Raw genomic sequence first — 19,960 nt, forward strand, 5'->3', positions numbered from 1 at the left:
CCTAAAAACCAATGCCCCAAAAATCAACAAGGTGTATTTCGGAGAGGGTATGCATAACGAAGATGAGAAAAATATCATCTGCCATGACCAAAAAGTATTCAATTCGTTGAATAGATATTTGATAAATTATGGATTTTAGTACGGGTACGTGCGCGTCAGACAAATTGGGTTTTCCCCGTTTGTAATTGAAGCGCATTGCATAGCATTGGGATTGTCATTTCTTGATTTCATTATGTATCAATCGACCAGAGGTCGGCGTGACTACCTTTATACACTTCCTTATGGTGTCCGTACAAATGTTGTCAATTTCCTCAGTATTAATGAGGCATGGAAAAAACTAGGTATGTTTTTTTGTATTCAATTTGCCAAGGCAATTTTTATATCCTTCGTAATTCGAAATCGAATACTGAATTACTGACTTCGGTGAAAATGCTTTGCAAATTGTGACAACCATTTTATATAGTTTGTCTTAATTCTTATTCTATCACCTGAGCACCTTCTCGTCTGCATCAGTTACTTGTGACTGTGATACCCGGCGCCAGCTACATTTTTTATTTCCTTGATTTCAGCTGCAGTTCTGAACTTTTCATCCCTCGAAATTGATCTATTCGAAGTAAGATCACATAGAAAATCCCCAGCCGAGACATTTTGGATTGAATATTCGACTCTTAATCCCACAATTGCTGATTTGTTTTGTGCCTTGGCTGAAATAAAACACTACCTGGCAATGAGGGAACTTCTGCCATATGGTCAGTTTGACTTTCACGTTATTTCCCATCTAATGGATGATTTGTTGAAAAAAGTGTTGAAATTTTTTTCCAGTTCCTCGAATACTACATAGTAAGATACCTGGTTTGGAAGATGATTCGGCACTAAATATCACAGTGCCATCTCAACCGCCGACAATTCCAGTGGTCTCTGCTACTCCTCAACAATTCCATGAATCATGTAAGCATATTTGACCCATCTATGGTCGACTTGAGTACTTCAGAGATTGCATTCCTGGGCAATAACTAGAATATTCATTAGGCAAAAGGAATGGACCAAGAAATGATTTCAATTGTAAAACTGAAATATTTCAGTCAATAGGACTTAAAAAACTGAATAAATACATGAAACTACGTCCAACAAAGTAGAGTGTTATGGCAAAGTAGACTGGTGAATATGAAAACTGTTTTATCGTCAGTTGCCTTTAACTAATAATAGATAGAAAACATAAGTTAAAGATTTATAAAGTGTGTGAAAGCTATCATGTGCATGCTATCTTAATAAGTTGTTGTAGGGGAAGAATTTTCAATTTTGAAATTACATTTATATTTGATAGGTTTGCCAGGTCCAGAAAGTCGGATATCAAATACGTCAAACATAGATAATTATGCCGCATCAGCATCATCAATTTATAACCAAGGATTTTATCGGCATCATGCGTCAGTCCCTAGCGCCGGTCATCACGCAGCAGGCCCTGGAATAGGTGTAACCAGTCAAATCAGTGAGCTTTCTGATTGTGATAACACACATATTGGAATGGGACTGGTACCCACTGCACCACAATTTCCTAGTATTGGTTAGTACGAACGTTATTCATAGATATAAAAACCGGATGCCTTTTACAATTACCAAACAACAGATATTCGGGTTTTCCCGACTTATTATTTGCCAACCTAGCTATTTCCACTGAATTCATTACAAACAATCATTAAACCTCAGCTTAGATAAATACATCTCATGATCTGTCAACTTAATACAATGTCATGCCATGCATCTATTGAAACAACTTTATTTAAGAATGTGATAGCAATATTTACTCTTCAATTTGGTATTCATCGAAGCTAAATGATACTCCTGATTTAGGTTTTCTCCAAATCTGTCGTTCTAGATGCATCAATAGCATGTGCATTACGAGATACGCAAGCGATTCCGAATCAAGAGATATATGACGCGACGGATGGTTTCAGTGCCAAACATGAAGTAGCTCATGGAAATAATTCGAAGATCTACAATTATGTATGCCCGAAAACAAAGAATAGGCTCACTGTTAAGCGCCTTATGCCGGTAATTCTGTGACCTAATGATTTGAGATTTGTCTCATATAATTTTAGTTTTGAAAATTTATTACGTACCCCATTAATCTTTAGTTTCGCACATATTTGGGGAAATTAGTCAAAATAATTCATAATAAGAGGAGATACCCTGCCAGTGAAAACTTGAGGGTTATCACTCACTACATTAGATGCTATACTATTTTTACTTTTTGGTTTTTAGTCTGGGGAACTAGAAGAAGATCAGAGACAACATGACCATTTTGTCCAGGTTATTCAAAAGCAGATGAAGTAAGTAATTTTTAACAAAAGTGATATAAAAACTCGTCAACATATATCATAGTAAGGTTTGACATACCTGGTATCTGTATTTTAGGTATCGCAATGAGAACATTGTTCAACTATATGGATACAGCATGGATAGCACACCAGATCTTTGTCTCGTGTATGAATATCTAGCCAATGGTTCCCTTAAGGACCGGATACTATGTAAGGTGTGTTATATTTGAAACTCTCTCTTCAATGATTGGCATTGTGGTACTTGGATTTTGCTTGAGCTTTGTGATCTAGAAAATAATTCTCATTTCATTATACAGGGACAAACAGCTCCACTTACATGGCAACAGCGCATCTCAATTATGTCGGACATGGCCCGTGGCCTATTATACCTACATAACAATAATGTCATCCATCTCAACCTGAAAAGGTAACTTAAAAACTTTGTTCATAATAATTTAATTACTAAATTGATACTTGCCAGATAGATTTCAACCGTATTTATGATCAATTTTCTATAATCTGATTTTCCAGTTCAAATGTTCTACTTGATGAACATTTCAAAGCCAAATTGACTGATATTGGAAAAGCAGTGGTTGCTCTGGATTCGAATGGAAGGACCATAATTGATGGAAAAAAATTCACGCAGTCGTATAAAGAAAGTTCAGGCTATTTTATGAGAGATTTCCTCGTGAAACCTACTTTTAAATCGGACATTTTCAGTCTAGGAATTGTAAGTATTCTAAAAGATTATCAATTTGTGACATTAATGTAGAAATGATGTACGGTTATTTAATAATTTACTTTTGAATTGAGTAGTACCATGGTTATTGCTGGTAATGTGATTTCGAGATTTAACTTGAGACAACACTATTTTTTCAGATTATCGGAGAATTGTATTTAGGAATGGAAGCCTTCGATGAAAAACGTGCTATGCATGAACACTATTTAGTAAGTTGTATTTGAGTTTTTCTGGGCCATTTCCAGGCAGTGGACAATCATGAGTAGTATCGCTTGTGCACTTTTCCCGATGGTCTTAATTCTAATATCACTGATTTGTCTACTCATAGTTTGACATTTTGTCTGACAAAGAAGAAGATAAACTCATGAACGCTATGGATCCCAGGGCAGGAAACTGGCCAAAGGATATTAGTCATAAAATCATCAAGCTGTGTAAGAATTGTGTGAGTGAAAATGAATCGACACGGCCGGATATCGTTTCCGTTTGTAGTGAGGTCAGTATTTAACTACCGAGAATCATTGTATTCACTAATATTCCTCAAGGCGAAAGTTTTATTTTTGATTTGTTTGAAGAACATCTCAAACATTTCTATTTCAAACATTGTTACTATACCAGCTCGTGTATTGTATATCTAATTTCAGTTTGATGACATAACTTTAATGGCAAAACAAACAAGTTACGCAGTTGGCAAAGGTATGTATATGACTAGATTTAGGCATAGAACAAGTAGATTAACATTGAAGTGTTATAGATAATAATACACTTGTCAACTGAATGAGTTTGTATTCTGTTACAGAAACGGGAACTTCTGATGTGGGTACAGATGGCTGCTCCATGTATGATAAGAAAAACTCCCTGAATCGGCAGAAGAATTTTTCGATTATTAGCGACGTACCATCCAGCCCACAACAGCTCATCATGCAGCCTACCTCTGCTGATTACAAACCAATTTATCCCACTTTGTGTTTGGATCAAGAATCGGTTCATAGTTTCAGCTCTGCTCATAGTATGTCCAATCGCTGGAACTATGACCCTTATTTGGATAATCTTGCCCCACCTGATGTGAATGCCAAAAATGATAACAACGAACAGAAAGAGCCGAATCAAGAATTGCCGCAAAGTTTCCAACGACGCAAGAAGAAGGCAATGTGGCCCGAATTGGAAGAATTCATCAACAAGAAAAGTGAATTTTATAGTATCAATCCTGAGATGAGCCATGGAAAAGATAAGGTTTTTGAAGAGGAGAAAGCTCCACCGTCGCATAGTTTGCAAACATCTATCGAATTTGTTGGTAAAAACGCCAATGATGATAACAATGATAAACAAAGTTATAGCATTTCATCAAAATCTGTCCGCGGAAATCAAGTTATCATAGTCGATGATGACAGTTCTGATAGTGACACAGAGAGTTTCTGGTCGAATTTTGCGCTGAATGAGAAAAAGAAGAAATCCGACAAAACGGAGACAAAGAATACAAAGATGTCAAAACACACCAGTAGCAATGGAACATTCGTAAACACCTCCTCATTGTCTAGCTTAGATCCTGGATATTTAGACACAGATATTAATGTAGATGATTTTATCAGATCTTGTGATCAGAAAGAGCGTAAATCAAAGGCAGGTGGGTGCACTGATCAGATCCCTATAAATGACAAGAAAAAGACGACGGATAATTTTGATATGCCAACCGTGGCCAATGAAGAAAGAATGCTCAGCGATGTTTTTGATAGTTTTCCGAGTACATCGCTTGGTCAAGCTGATGAGTTTTTGGCATTGGAGTCATTGGATATTCCTCATAATCGACCATTGCCCCCTATTGATGCAATTCCTAGCGTTGATTCACAAGACTATGAAGATTTTGTGACAAATTTCAGATCAATCGCTGTTTCTTCTGGACCGTGTAATAATGACAATGGTGATCAGCAGTTATCTTCCTTATTTTTGGATGGTGTTTCTGGGCCACCTGTTATATAGTCAGCTAGTAACCCAAGACTTAGCTTTTAATAGTAGATAAGACATGAAAATATCTGATCATAAGAACTAAGTTACATTCTGGTTACTGACTAAAAAAATTGAATATGATTTCAAAACTGCTGTTTAAATTGTATTTTTATATCATGTTTCAGATGTATAATTATCAAACAATCAGGTTTGTCTTGATTGCTCAGTTTCGTGAAAGATTTAGACTGGATTAATTGCTATTGGTGACTTTGTAATTTCAACATCAGGGGCTAGTTGCAAGAGTCATGGCTTAGACTTAATACCAGTCTAACACCATTACTTCAATAACCATTGTAACAGCTTAAGATCAGTTATAAGACTTAAGACCACTTTTGTACTTGAGCTGCGACTGGGGCTGGTTCCATTGTCCAAAAGTCTTAAGCCATGACTATGGAACCAGCCCCTACAGATTTACCATTGTAAGGTTAATCTCTTTCTTGAAATTGAAATCTGAGGTTACAGTTTTTTCTAATGGTTTTGTTATGTGATTAGATATATATCTACTGGTTTTATGTGATGTCAAAATATTAGATATATTTTGAAGATTGACCACGTGCTTTTGAATGTAATATCATAGTTTTGGCAAAAATGTCGATGGTTGAAATCATTTGTAAAATATTTCGCTTATAGCCTTGGAAACTAAACAATAGCAAGCTGCCAAATGTTCCGGATTATCAGTATTTGTTATTCTTAACGCAAAATAGGGATTTGATTTGTTTGATGCATATTGAAATAAAGATGTTACTGAGGGTTTTATACTGTCGATAACTGATTAATTTGAACAATTCTCATTTTTTGGTGCTTTTGATTGTTTATGCTTTTCTATAAAATGATATTTGTTATGGTTGTACAAATAGAACATGTTTAAGAATATAGAATAGCTAATATAAATGTTATTAAAGAAAGGGCCTTAAAACCTGATATTCCCTATGATTAAAACAGTTAATAAATATGTATGAATAAATCATTTGTGTTTTATTATATAAATCAACTCTGAGGCCAAATGCCTTGACGATCTGCAGGAACAGAATGAGCACACGGATGGGAATGAACATGCTCTGATCACTTGACAAAGCAAACATGTATGAGCAAAAAGCCTTAAACTTGATATTTACAAGCCAGGAAGGAAAATCAGAATATCGAACAATGGAATAAATGGATATATATCACACAAAGAGATAACAAGGTACAAGCGTGTGGAGTTTTAGTGGGATATGACGTCAAACACATCCAGCGTTATGGTTGTGTTACTTCTTTGACACTTGCGCGGAAGTAAACGTAACCACGTGCTTTTATTTACATCGAACAGCTGATCTGACTGTGACGTCACCACGATGAACTTTAGCCTTCGCGTTATATATTATAAAATTCCGATTTTGAAAATTTAATGATTCGAAGCCTGAAATTAGGATAAATATCGCGCCTGGTCAGGATTTTTATGCAGAATTGGTATTTAACGGTAGAGTATGCGAAAAATTTGCCCAGATAAGGCGTGGCGTAACCGACCATGTGACCTGAACGTCACGTCAATTATCGACAAATCCGCCATTGCTGTTGATATTGTGTAGATCAGAACTGCAATACCGAGAGAATCAGCTGGAATTTCTTGACTTTCAGGACCCGCCAACGCGTGTAGAACGTTTCAGGAATGTCTTCACCGAGCCCAGGAAAACGTCGAATTGACACAGATGTCGTGAAGCTGTATCCTTTTTCATGACGACTGATATACATCGAATTATCGATCAAAACAAACGAAAATGCATGCATCATTATGTGGTTGGACATTGCCACACTGCACCACTCACTACTGCATACATTATTCTCTGCAATATCGTGCAATATGTTTATCGATGTTTATTGTTTGATTTTCAATGCATTCGATTCAGTGCATCTTTTCTTACGCATTTGGTACATCATTATTGAAATTGACCCTGTATCTATTTTGTCCTTGATTGAGGTGATACAGAAGAAAAATTAGAAGTTGAAAGAAGACAAATTTTGGCAATGTGTCAATTTACAAATATTAATAGACTATTATTGACATTGTTGTGTGATTTAAACGAAGTACGAGTAACCATGACGATTCCTGCTGTTTGGTTAGGGTACTTATAACAACGTTGCCTTGAAACTAAATTTGATCAGAGGTCAAAGTTCAATTCGATTTTGATCAGGGGATTAACATTAGGCCTACTGTTGTTATTTATGAGTGTTCGAATGAACTAGCCAGGATGAGGCAGATTTAATTTTGTTCATTTCTGATTTTAGAAAATTATTAGCTGAAATGTATTAGGCCTACTGAGTACTTAAACGACTATTTAAACATTATAAATTAGATAGGCCCTATTATTCTTCAGACCTTCAATCAACGGTAATTGCTCACAGGCATCAAATGCTCAAAATTTTTTCCAATGGCAGGTCCCCCAAATGGACTCCCTAAAAAATCGAAATCCAGCCAAATTCCTCAAGCCTGAATAGATCTTCGAAAACAATGTTAGTTAATGTAACCCCTTGTTGGTCGGAGAATCAAATCCATGATGGCACAACTCCAGTCTCTACAAAATTTTTGCCTAAAATACTTACTTGCAAATTGTTAACATTCTTGACTAAATCATTCAGTATTGAAAGTAAACATGAAGTTACTCTTCTGAAAGGATTGAATGAATTTGTTGTCAAATTTCATGGACCCCGTGGAAGTGAGTGTAAAATAGAAAGAAATTCTGTGAAATTCTTTTTTTTTCACGATGACAGTTTTTAATGATGATTGATTTTGATTTGTTTTTTAAGCCCCATATGATGGAGGAGTATGGAAGATTCGTGTTGATTTGCCTGATAGATATCCATTCAAATCACCATCAATAGGTAGGTATACAACGCACTGCATATTCCAATTGGACAATTGACTAAGGCCCTTCCAAGATTTAACGTAGGGCCTACAACCTGCAGCAAGAGCCTCCAGATTTCTGCACCCCCCCCCCCCAAATTATTAGGTTGGGATGCTCTATGATTATGTTGACTGTATATGTTTACATATTTCTTAACCATCGCTCATGAGTTTCCAAGTCATTGATTACTACATTTGTTCACCAGGGGATGTTGAATATTGAAATTCTCAAGAGTTTCGCCTAGCAGAAATGGTGTCCCTGTACCCCTAGTTTTAATGTTTATTTCTGTATTTTGGCTTTTCTTTTTTAGGTTTCGTTAACAAAATATATCATCCTAATATCGATGAAGCGTAAGTAGTCTTAATGATTCTATTCCGTTTTGATCTAGCCATCTACCTATTTGATGGATATATTTGATGATATTCTGATGGTCTAGATATTGCAATCTATTTCAACTTCTACAATGGGGCCTATTTGAAAATTTTTCAGATCTGGGACAGTTTGCCTTGATGTGATTAATCAAGCTTGGACTGCATTGTATGGTGAGTATGTATGGAACCCCTTGATGGTGAAAATGGCGTAAAGAGGTCCCTGAATTCATCTGGCGACTCTTGATCTTGCATGGCAAAATAGTGCAGTTTCTTTGTGTATTATGTTTGCAGCTGCATTTTGTGATAAAATCTGCATTTTCTATTTATTTTAGATCTGTCGAATATATTCGAGACGTTTCTCCCACAGTTGTTAAGTTACCCGAATCCAATCGATCCCCTGAATGGGGACGCGGCGGCCATGTTTCTTCACAAGCCGGAAGATTACAAGAAAAAAGTTGCAGGTTCGTTTTCAATTATATATGTGTGCGAAAATTTATTCCTACTTTGTATGTACTCTTGTCTAGGATGTTAACTCTTTCGTTGTGAAAATGATTGAATTTTGGTGTACTGGCGTCCCTAGGTAAAAAATTCAATTTGTATGTGTACAAGGAGCAATGCCTAGTGCTATACAATACTTATCGACGAGAATGCTTGTTTTACACAGCGAAAGGGTTAAGAATAGACTAATTTAAAATGAAATTAAAGTGACTCGGCGTTAATTGTTCGTTTTTAGAATATGTCAAGAAATACGCGACCGAGGACGCATATCGAGGCAGCGATGAACAGTCGTCGTCGAGCGAAAGTTCAATGTCAGACTTTTCAGAGGACGAGGCGCAAGATATGGAATTATAACACAGACTCCTGTTACGGCGCTGTTTATGATACATTAACTACTAAAATACAAACTGGATGATGCCATCACTTGATCCGATTTTTAATCGAAAATGATGATTGTTTTAGCCGTGATGACTATTTACCCGATGACTAGACGTCCGTCATTTGCACGAATGAAGGAGCGTGTAAAATATGTTGAATTTCACTTCGCGTACATATATTGATTTGATTTTATAAACTTTATTGACCATGTAGTTCGGTGGTGATGATTACACGTATTTTGTATGTAGAATGATTTTTCCAAGTTGTTCAACCTATCTTGCTATACACGTGTACCTGTTGTATGCTGTAACCGGGTTTCAATTTTGAAATCGGAGCGTAAAATTCCCGCATAAGATTCCCTGCTGCAGAAATAGTTATCGTTAAAAAATGTCAATTCTTCCCCTCCAAATTTTTCTAGAAAGTATATAGCGCTTGTGTTTGAACACTATTGATGGAATACGCGCAGAATTCCACACCATTCATACATTAGGTGTGCGTAATCTAATTTTATGGGAAAGTTTCTATAGCTTCGCTGTAGAAACAAGAATCTGTGAATGAAACATGCTCTTTGTTAATGTTATGTTCATTATCGTCGTATTCTGCCAATATTCGATCATGATATTGATAATCAACCGAGGACTTGGAATCATGTTGATTTTGAATTTCTGGCAGTAGTTTTACTGGGCGACTAAAATCTCAGACAACAGCATTTTGGCTTTGCCAAATATATGTAGATATCATACATGTATATGTAAGTTTTTTACTATGTACACCATACGCATATATTGTCTGTAATATATTGTGAAGATCTTGTGATGGCATCTTTTTAATAAGCGTTTTTATATGAAGAAAAGTAATAAGGAACGACCGCATCAATATGAAAGCCAGCAACCTGTTCTCAACATGGCTTTACAAAAAATGGATATCCAAACTGTAATAACACTTGTGTAGACACCAGTTAAGTGAGCAATATCGATATGTTCATGGAATTATCATATAACTGTGTATGTAACACAGTAAATATCATCGAAGCTGCCAATTTGTACACGTGAAACACAGTGGAAGGCTGAATCCTGTGGATTTGATTAGATTGTGCTGTTAATGAAGAGCCTGTGATGTAAAAAGCATGCTTTGTGATAAGTTTAGATAGTGACCAATACCAATAATTCATGAATGCTATGGATTTTTGCAGATACATAGTTCATCGCATAAACGTGTATAGCGATTTCACAAGTTTTCAGGGTATTTCAGTAAACATTGGTGTAGAATACTGAGAAAAATTCAATATTTTGAACACAGATTTATGTGTAGATTGATGAACTATGAAAAATTGATGCTTGGCGGTTTTCTGTAGGATGGTATACTTGTAAATATTGTATCATTGAAGATGTTTAATGTAAAAATCGAAGTAGTTTCAAAGCAATTTTGTTCTACATTTACCAGTCTTGATGATACAGTTTACTTGAATTTTTATAATGCATAGGCACACCCAGGAGCCACCAACTACTTCAGCATTAAGATTAAGATATTGCCGAAATATGTGCTCATAATTGTACTTTTTGTGGATGCAGGTCCTAGGTCAAGTTAGCCTCATCGTACATGGAAAATGAATAACGAAAACTCCTAAGTCACCTCAGTCGTACCTCTATGAAATTGGGTTTAGAAGCATCTTACTAGGGATATATACTCTTTGTTTTTTTTTTTTTGTAATATCAATATTACAGATTTTTAAACATTGTTCATGTATGTACTGGCGCATTACAAATGAGTTCATGGATGTACCATACGTATCATATGTACCTCATTCTAAGAAGTAATTATATTTATGTATATATATATACATGTAGCTATATATATATATAAAGTTTACATCGTGCATTAATGAAAAATATAGCATTAAGTCTTTTTTAATTTTCCGTAATTGTCTAACATTGCGAAAAAGCCTCATACAAACATGTATGAAGATGTTGAGGTAATAGAAGGATTGATTAAAAGGAATTTCTTTTCTCATCATAAACAATTTGGATCTAAAGTGTTATTTCTATGATCTGAAGAACTTATTGTTATCACATGGACAAGAACAATTACATTGAGAGGTTTGAATTCTCTGGGAAAGGAGCCATCAGTCTGGTAAGGTCAATAATACAGGCTGCATCCCGCTATCTACGCCAGGTTGTGGTATCAATGCATGTATTGCAAATGATTTGGTTTTAATCTAAATTTTGATATATTTGGTCTACATAGCTGAGGATGTGCCGCTAAAAGCTTGCTTTGCATAGGAACCTATCCTGCTGATGGCAAAGGATAGTGTACAGGACTGCATGTGCTTGAGGGGTATGTTTATAGAGTAATCAACCCGATTTTGTTCTCTACATGAAATGTATAACCTTGTAATATAATAAAGATTGTATCAGTAAAATGTGTAAATGAAATTTCAAAACTTCTTCATTCAAAGTTGTGATATGGTTTATAACCATTCTTCAATTCCTTGATCAACCAGACCTCACCAGTGTTATAACGGAGTGGTTTCCAGCTATACTATCAGCTGCATTTAATTCTTGCGTACTTCCTTTCCAATAAATGATTAGAACACCGCCTCCAAGATAGATATTAAAAGCACAGAAAGCCGATTAACTTTTCATTTATTACAATTTATTTACACTTATTTATTTATAATAATATGTACAAAGAAACGTTCAAAATTACATAACACCCCCAAAAAATCTGATTCAGTAGAAATTAGATTCAAGGTGACCAAGAAAGGTTGGGTAAAATGAGCACTTAAATGGTGACTGTCTGCCATAGGTATATGATTATTAAAATACATTATAGCAATCACCTAAAACATTGCATAGAAAGGTTTTGCAAATTCACAAAATTGAGATTTGCAGTTTGGTCGTTTAAACAATGCCAGCCTTCAATAATAATTACATACAAGTGGCAATCAATATACAAAACTATCTTACTATATACGAGACAGGTAAAACGTGGAATGACAGGAAAATATGAATGTTTTAGCAGCAGTATACTCGTAGCTTCAACATTTTAGTTCGTTATATATTGGTAATTGTCGAATGAAATATTGAAGGTATATACAAATATGAACAACTGCAACATCAACATGGCATTTTATTAACTTTGCTTATCTCAACGAGTGATTTATGACTGGAAAATTTTGACCAACTTCTTCAAGAAATCAAGAACGATTATAAATTAAATACACAAACACACACAACTGACTCAACCATCCGACTCATACTAGCTGCCTTTCGAAGAGCATTTCTCGACAAAAAAAACCTGACATTGAATCGAATGATATCCAATCCTAACTTACAAACATCACGCACCATTCAGTCACTTACAAAATAACGGACATCAAACATCACGATTTCATTCAGATACATTCCATTCAGACATTTCATATTTCATCATCGCATTAATGTTGCATTTTATAGAACAATGATTTAACTTATTTCACAACTTCACAAATAAGACACAAATTCTTGCCTAGTAACTTCGGTTATATTTTTCTTAAACCCTGTGCTGGGTTCCACAGACTGGTATATTAACTTTAACCCACAGGGGCTAGCTCAATTGATAATGAATTGAGTTGGTCCCTTCGTTAATACCAGCCTATAAGAGTGTTCCCTAACATTTTTGGCATCGGCCACATTCTCATCCATGTCTTTATTACTTACTAATCATCGCGATTTTCTCCGGTATTTTCTCGGTGAACATCTTCTTGATACGTTTTTTCATGCTCCTTTTCGCGACGCCCGTCGAAGAAATGATACTAACGTCTGCTGCGCTGCCGCCGCTACGACCGCTCGTATTCTCCTTTTCATTGTCATCGTTTTCATCCTCCTCGGACAATGACAACTCGCTGCTACAAGGCGACGAAGAAGTCGTGCTTTCGTTGTCGCTCGAAACGTCCTTATCGATGAAATCCAATTTCTTGTTTTCGCCGAACACGACCCCTTCCCCGATCGAACTCGTATCCTCTGAGTTGACGCTCGTATCCGACGGATACGAATCACCCATCGCGACCGACTGCGCTTTATTTTCGAGAATGTTGGCGATTTCGCCGTTCGCTTTGACGGCCGCTTGTAAGCACTGTATCCACTGCTTTTTATCGTGTTCGTCGTTTGACTGTAGCGTATGAGAATATCCTTTGCCGTCCTGCGAACTGCATCCCAATCGGAAAACATTTTTACCTACAAAGAACAAAATTATGTTAAAACCATGAACTGAAGTAAGTAAATTGTCAATCTGGCTATGCAAATAATTGCAAGGTTAGGCTGAAAATATTGATACCTTGTTTCTCATTTCTGCCGAGCTTAAAAGTTGATAATTTGATTACAAATTTTGTAATTGCAGTTTGCTAAAGCGACCCGGTAGATTATGAGAAACAAGGTATCATTTATCTTAGCCTTAGGGTTAGAGATATCAGAGATCCCCTTGGGTAAAAGAGAAGGAATGAGGGATGAGAGTATCCCAGGGAAACAGGTTCGAATCCATGGGTGGTATACTGGAATTGCATTCTCTAACCACTTTCCCACAATTGTTATAAAATGAATTCAATGACAATAATTGAACTTACTAGCTTGTCCAGCGCCGTACATGTTACGGAATGATCCCATCTTGATTTCGCCATCTTTCACGTCTTCAACAATGAGTTCAGTAACCGGTAACGGGTATCGATACACTTGATATACCATACGATCCTGTCGAGTTGCCGGACGTGTCAACACGAGTATCTTATCGAACAGGAATACAGTTAATTTCTACAAAATACAAACGACAAAAACTTACATAAATTTCAAAACTATGCAATTTCTTATTTGCGGACTGATATTCATTCATTTGATTAGTTATTAGACGAGAAATGAGCTTCGGCCTTGTTCAACAAAATACTTACAGTCCCTCGGTTATTACGTAGGATGCCTTCACATAACAGATATCTGACCTCATCGAACAGACTATGTCTCTGTAAAATAAATCATAACTTAACCTGATCAAATATTCATCTTAAATTCATCTTCATGACCATACAATGATTATTTAGGGTCCCTACTGATTAGTCATTCTTGGATATAAGGAGATTTCGAGGAGTTTTAAAGGTGAACATTTCATATTTCGAGGAGTGTCTGTATCACTTTCATATCCCAATTACACAGCAAACTCCTCCTAAATCGGTACTGTTTACCTCTTGGTGGTTTTGTGAGCAATCTTTTATCCTTTATAAACCTAAACTTGGTTTCTTATTAAGTACACATGGTAAAAAAATTGAGGTCCCAACTGTATCGACTCAGTCTACTGTACAGCAACAAACCAAACAATAATTTCTAATTGCCTATTTCGCAAAATTAAGGGAGTTTTGGGCATTTTGTCCCAATCAAAATTGTTTTTCACACAAAGTCAAGCGATTTATTTACCTGCTTTTCTTCGATGAAATCCAGTTTACCGATGATGAATTTGCACTTCGCTTCGCCGGTCTTCTCGTCGACATCGGCGAGGAAGTCCTCGACGATTCGAATCGCCGTGTCCAACAACGCAATATCGCTGTGGTCAGTCGGCGTCAGTTTCTGAATGTTTTTCAACAACAGCGGGTACTTGACGAGACGATTACGCGGCACGTCGAGAAACGACCACAGATCGAGGCGACGACTGAACGGCGAGTCCTGGCAACGTTGCAAGAAGTCGTCAACGCGTTTATCCTGACGTTTCGCGTCCAATAACGCCTTCGCGTACACCTGATTAGCACAGTACGGAATATAACAATGCAGACTCGGCAACCAGTCGATTAGCACCTGACCGATCTGATCGGTCGATCCGTCCGGTTTCCGTTGACCGAGCATGCTCGCTACGAGTTCTGAAATAGAGAATACAACGTAGTTGTCAACATGTGAATATATCTGAAGAATCAAGCAGCTTCCACGGTTCACACTCTCAAGGAATGTTTGCCCCTGATTCAAGCCTTTTCCAGGGCTTTTTTTAGATATTTCATAAGATAGAAAAAGTTCCGAATGGTCGAGATCACCGAAACACTCAGTAAAGGATTGAAGCATATCTTTGCTTTAGCTTGCCCAATGGCAATTAAGTGCGAGCAGTATATGAAGGGACAATAGCTTTTAGGGAAAAGTCAAAATGAATGTCAAAACAGGTCACTGGTCAATTAGATCCATTATTAAAATTTCGATAAGCTACAAGCATTTTGACCTGAACCCCCGAAGACAAATCACTCGATATCAAAACATTACATGTATTTCCCAGCTAGTGATGTTTTGTGCACTTACTTTCATGTAAAGGTACAAGGGTATCGATTATGCTGAATATTTGAGACAATTCGTCGTCTGTTAATAGTTGCAACTTCTTCATAGAATCGTAATATGTCTGTAATATTGAAATCAAGAAACCAATTAAACATGATATAATTCTAGATTAGTTCATTGAGTCTTTGAAAAAAATAACACAAGACAAACTTACCGTTTTGACCATTTGTAAATCTTGAATAAGATCTTGTTCGCCTTGGAATAACTCGAATATGGCCTAAAATAGAACAGAATAAATAAAGGATTCATAAAGCAAAATAATAGTAGTAATTCATAGCAACCAAATCAAATAGTTAGTAATCAATAGATAAAAAATCTACTTTAGAAACAACTAAAAATGTCAACTGCTGGCCAAAATTTAGTAGTGAATGGTAAAGGGCTTGTATCGTATCGTTTCGTATCGTATTGGTTACAACCAACGGGAGGCATAATTCTAATGGAATGGAGACTTCTATGAATTTATCTTAGTTTTAATCATGAATGACATCGGAACGCACGTTTTGTCGTTTTATCTGTAATTCGCTGAATGTAACCGTCACGTCGCCGTCAACTGTTTCCTGCCACAGTTTGCTAGGACGTCGCTTCGTCGGAGTCGGTTGAGGTTTCTTGTACTGGCTGACGGGTTTCTGCATCGCTGGTGATAGCACATTCTTAAAACTCAAAGATCTCTGTGAAGAACGAGAAGATAAAACACATTTACATGGAATGAAAATTGTATTGTAAAATTACAGATATCAATACCTGACGTTATCAAAAATCAATGACAATAAAAATCTAATATTGAGCTGTCAGAAAGTTTTTTTTACCTCTAATATCATAATGTATATTCAGACAAGTGTGGCACATGTCTAACTGGTCTGATCTGTCATCTATGTCACAAACACTAGACTGGGCAACACTTTATCTACACCAAACTGACAATCAATACGAGCTCATTGAGCCATGGACAACTGACCAAAGCTCCTAGCTTTCCATAATAGAGACATAGTTGGCACCCAAGCTGATCTAATTGCTACATCACAGAGCAAATTTCTGTGCAGACTGTTCTCTAATCAAATTTCTAGTGATTGTGTTACACTCTACATGCCAATTGCAACCAGACATTGTAAGCTTTGTTCCAGTAATTAGAGCTTTAACGCGTTCATTGTTTTGGTAACAATGGTCAAGAGTTAGAGTTGAAGTGTGACACACACACATGTCTCCTGACAGAATGAAAGATTTTGAGTTTAAGATGATTATGAGACTTTTGTTTCGACAGGTACTGCTGCCAGCTATCATTAATATTAATACCATAAATTTCAGAATTAAGCAGAGAATCCAAGCGTTGATCCACTATTGAAATGTTAAGAGCCTTATCTAATGACGAGAGCATGGAAATTCAACAATAATTTTAATGCTACGCAACACAATCATATTGGAATTATTAGTTCTCTCAATTTTTATAACCTTGGAGTAATCATAGAATGATAACTCCAAGATACAACTAACATTTAGACTGCTAACTCAGCCTGAATTATCAGGATAAGGGCCAAAATATCCATTACAGCTCCTGGCTAAAACTGCTATCTAGACTATCATGATAATTCATTCATTTCTTGTCATTAGATTTATACCACCTGTACGAATTACATTCATTACGTACGCACAATTTGTGCTTTATGCTCAGTGTCTGAATGTATAATTGTAAAATTCCAATCGATACCTCGCATTTAGTACAGCAATCGATCTCTTAAATGTATTAGTCCAATCCGCTGGAACAAACTACCGAGATCTCTTGAGAATGTCCTGACATTGATATCTTTTAAACATACTTTTTTAGCGAATCCTAATTTTAAAACATAAGTTTGTTCTGGTTGCTACGCAACACAATCATATTGGAATTATTAGTTCTCTCAATTTTTATAACCTTGGAGTAATCATAGAATGATAACTCCAAGATACAACTAACATTTAGACTGCTAACTCAGCCTGAATTATCAGGATAAGGGCCAAAATATCCATTACAGCTCCTGGCTAAAACTGCTATCTAGACTATCATGATAATTCATTCATTTCTTGTCATTAGATTTATACCACCTGTACGAATTACATTCATTACGTACGCACAATTTGTGCTTTATGCTCAGTGTCTGAATGTATAATTGTAAAATTCCAATCGATACCTCGCATTTAGTACAGCAATCGATCTCTTAAATGTATTAGTCCAATCCGCTGGAACAAACTACCGAGATCTCTTGAGAATGTCCTGACATTGATATCTTTTAAACATACTTTTTTAGCGAATCCTAATTTTAAAACATAAGTTTGTTCTGGTTTTATTATGCATACTTGGTAATCTCTATACATGTATTGTGTTTCATATTGCGATGCACAGAGATTATTTTATAGATCTACGCTATATGATATATCATTATGATTATTATATCATTAATTTGTATTTTGATCAACAGATACTATTAAATAAACAACTTTAATCTACAAATTTAGTCAAAGTCTCTATAAATCTCATCTTGAGTTTGATTTTTTCTGGTAGGGTCAGTCATTTTCAGTTTTACCAAGGAAACCAACCACCCAGAGAGCGATGACCTCACTGATAACTAACTAGTCTGTTCTGCCTCTCAATAACTCATAGATGAATTAATGACTGGAGCTAATGGGCTAATGGAAAGGTTACTATTAAATCACCTTATTACACAATACACCAAATAATTACTATGACAAAATCACAGGAGTGATGGAATTCAGTGGTACACTATTATACACTACTGGATTAACTTAAGAGAACAACTAAAATTTCTGTCACCTAGACAGAGAGCATCTGTCTATGGAATAATTCAGGATCTCTCAACACAATTCTGGAAGGCCACTTCAGTTTAGTTGTAGACCAGACAACATAATCATTGTGGCTAGTTTTTGAGAGAAGTTAACCGTTCAGTTCAAATACATTTCTGCTGAAAATTTTTGAAATCACTTTTAAAACTCGCCCTCTCTTCTCAGTCAAAACAAAATTTCCATTTATAATCAAATGATAATTTCTTCGTACCTGCAATGACTGGCTTATCTTCTTTACTGGTTTCACCGGAGAGAAAATATTCGCCAAAGATGCCACACGTGACAATGACTTCCTCGTCCTTTTTCCGAGAGGCTCCTAAAACAGCAAACAACAAACAATTGAAATCAGCCTCTAGGTTTATGACTGCTATGGGCGTTACTGCAACAGGAGTCACTTCTACAATTGTCTGTCAGTTAAGTTTGACCCTGCGAAAGTTAAATCGTAACCAAGAACTTTGGAACTGCATCAATGGCTTCAATTAAAACTAGTTTCAAAGAACTCATTGATACTATGAATATCAAAACCGATGATACATAAAAAGAATACTTTTAAAATATAATTTTCTCTGTGTTTCAAGTTTTCGTGGGTTTCACATTTCAATTATTTCATTATCTACTCCAAACTATTTGATAACAATTTTTGCCTAACAAGATTCAATAAGTGAACAAACTAGATCAAATCTTTACCTTTGTCGACATGTCAAAACTCTGCAGACTAAACGTGTCTTCATCTTTACGTTTTCGTTTCCTTTGACTCTAAAATGGTAGAGAAAGCAAAACATTTTTTTTTTACATTGTACGTGGCTACCACCAAATAAGATCATCGAGCTACGAAACGAATCTCAACTCACGACAGATAAATCGAGATCGAGGACGGCAGGACTGAGGAAACCATCTTGACTAAACGAATCCGATCTCATCAATTTAGGCGTCGAACAACTGCAAAAAGAATAAGACAAATTCTTTGTAAAAGCTATTGAAAAGAAAATCATTATACTCATTTCATACATTTCTACGAATAGCCTACCCGCTTAAGAACGACTGATTAAGAAGATATAGGTCTTCAATAGATTGAAATGAATCTTCGAATGTCGTCGATAAAAGATCGTAGGACCGGTTCATTTTGGGGTGAGTAGCATAACAGCCACTTTGAGCACTAAATCTTTAAGATCCACTAGACATCAAGTGATCAATGTAAACAGAATCGATAGTTTATAAAGGGCTAGACTAATTGGTACTGCACAAATGCTCGCAGTAATTAACGCTTTAATTAATGTTTGAAAGATAACAGAATTTGTCATCAACAAATTAATGACGTTTTGACAGGAGTTTGTTAGACCAACAAGCCAGACATGTTTATTTCAATTTCAGTCTAGGGCTTAGTAGTCTAATATAATTGATAACTGTTGGTGAGGCGAAAACTATTTACATTTGCAGACAATGAATCTGGTATTAACGTACAATACAATACAACCATAGATTTGAACCCACCCGCCATGGCACAAGCCCGCTACTCCAAATTATCAAATAAATTAATTAGCCTACAAGTTGTATCTATATAGTAGACAGCTTCATTAGTGACATGTACAGCGTCAGCAAAAAAAGAACA

At 36.0% G+C, this 19,960-nt stretch overlaps 3 protein-coding genes across 3 annotated transcripts; 2 read left to right on the forward strand and 1 right to left on the reverse strand.

The window, feature by feature from the left end:
• The first annotated feature begins 94 nt into the window (after positions 1 to 94).
• LOC141902630 (uncharacterized) lies at positions 95 to 5,962 on the forward strand. The gene is made up of 13 exons (XM_074790453.1): positions 95 to 341; positions 570 to 749; positions 823 to 948; positions 1,325 to 1,564; positions 1,877 to 2,052; positions 2,263 to 2,330; positions 2,416 to 2,533; positions 2,636 to 2,745; positions 2,850 to 3,048; positions 3,198 to 3,266; positions 3,386 to 3,550; positions 3,699 to 3,750; positions 3,854 to 5,962. Exons 1-13 carry the CDS (start codon positions 233 to 235, stop codon positions 5,029 to 5,031), a joined length of 2,790 nt encoding a protein of 929 aa, XP_074646554.1. The 5' UTR covers positions 95 to 232; the 3' UTR covers positions 5,032 to 5,962.
• Positions 5,963 to 6,584: 622 nt separating this feature from the next.
• LOC141902554 (ubiquitin-conjugating enzyme E2 H) lies at positions 6,585 to 11,605 on the forward strand. The gene is made up of 7 exons (XM_074790336.1): positions 6,585 to 6,759; positions 7,675 to 7,751; positions 7,843 to 7,917; positions 8,251 to 8,290; positions 8,430 to 8,482; positions 8,644 to 8,772; positions 9,045 to 11,605. The coding sequence occupies exons 1-7, from the start codon at positions 6,707 to 6,709 to the stop codon at positions 9,161 to 9,163; spliced, it is 546 nt and encodes a 181-aa protein (XP_074646437.1). The 5' UTR covers positions 6,585 to 6,706; the 3' UTR covers positions 9,164 to 11,605.
• A 350-nt stretch (positions 11,606 to 11,955) lies between these two features.
• Positions 11,956 to 19,101, reverse strand: LOC141902875 (rho guanine nucleotide exchange factor 3-like). Its single transcript, XM_074790800.1, has 9 exons — positions 19,039 to 19,101; positions 18,563 to 18,667; positions 16,017 to 16,187; positions 15,674 to 15,736; positions 15,484 to 15,580; positions 14,623 to 15,059; positions 14,106 to 14,174; positions 13,788 to 13,971; positions 11,956 to 13,401 (listed from the first exon to the last, which is right to left on the reverse strand). The coding sequence occupies exons 1-9, from the start codon at positions 19,048 to 19,050 to the stop codon at positions 12,878 to 12,880; spliced, it is 1,662 nt and encodes a 553-aa protein (XP_074646901.1). The 5' UTR covers positions 19,051 to 19,101; the 3' UTR covers positions 11,956 to 12,877.
• Positions 19,102 to 19,960: the final 859 nt, after the last annotated feature.

The sequence above is a fragment of the Tubulanus polymorphus genome, chromosome 3, assembly GCF_964204645.1.
Source record: "Tubulanus polymorphus chromosome 3, tnTubPoly1.2, whole genome shotgun sequence".
NCBI classification, from domain to species: Eukaryota; Metazoa; Nemertea; class Palaeonemertea; order Tubulaniformes; family Tubulanidae; genus Tubulanus; species Tubulanus polymorphus.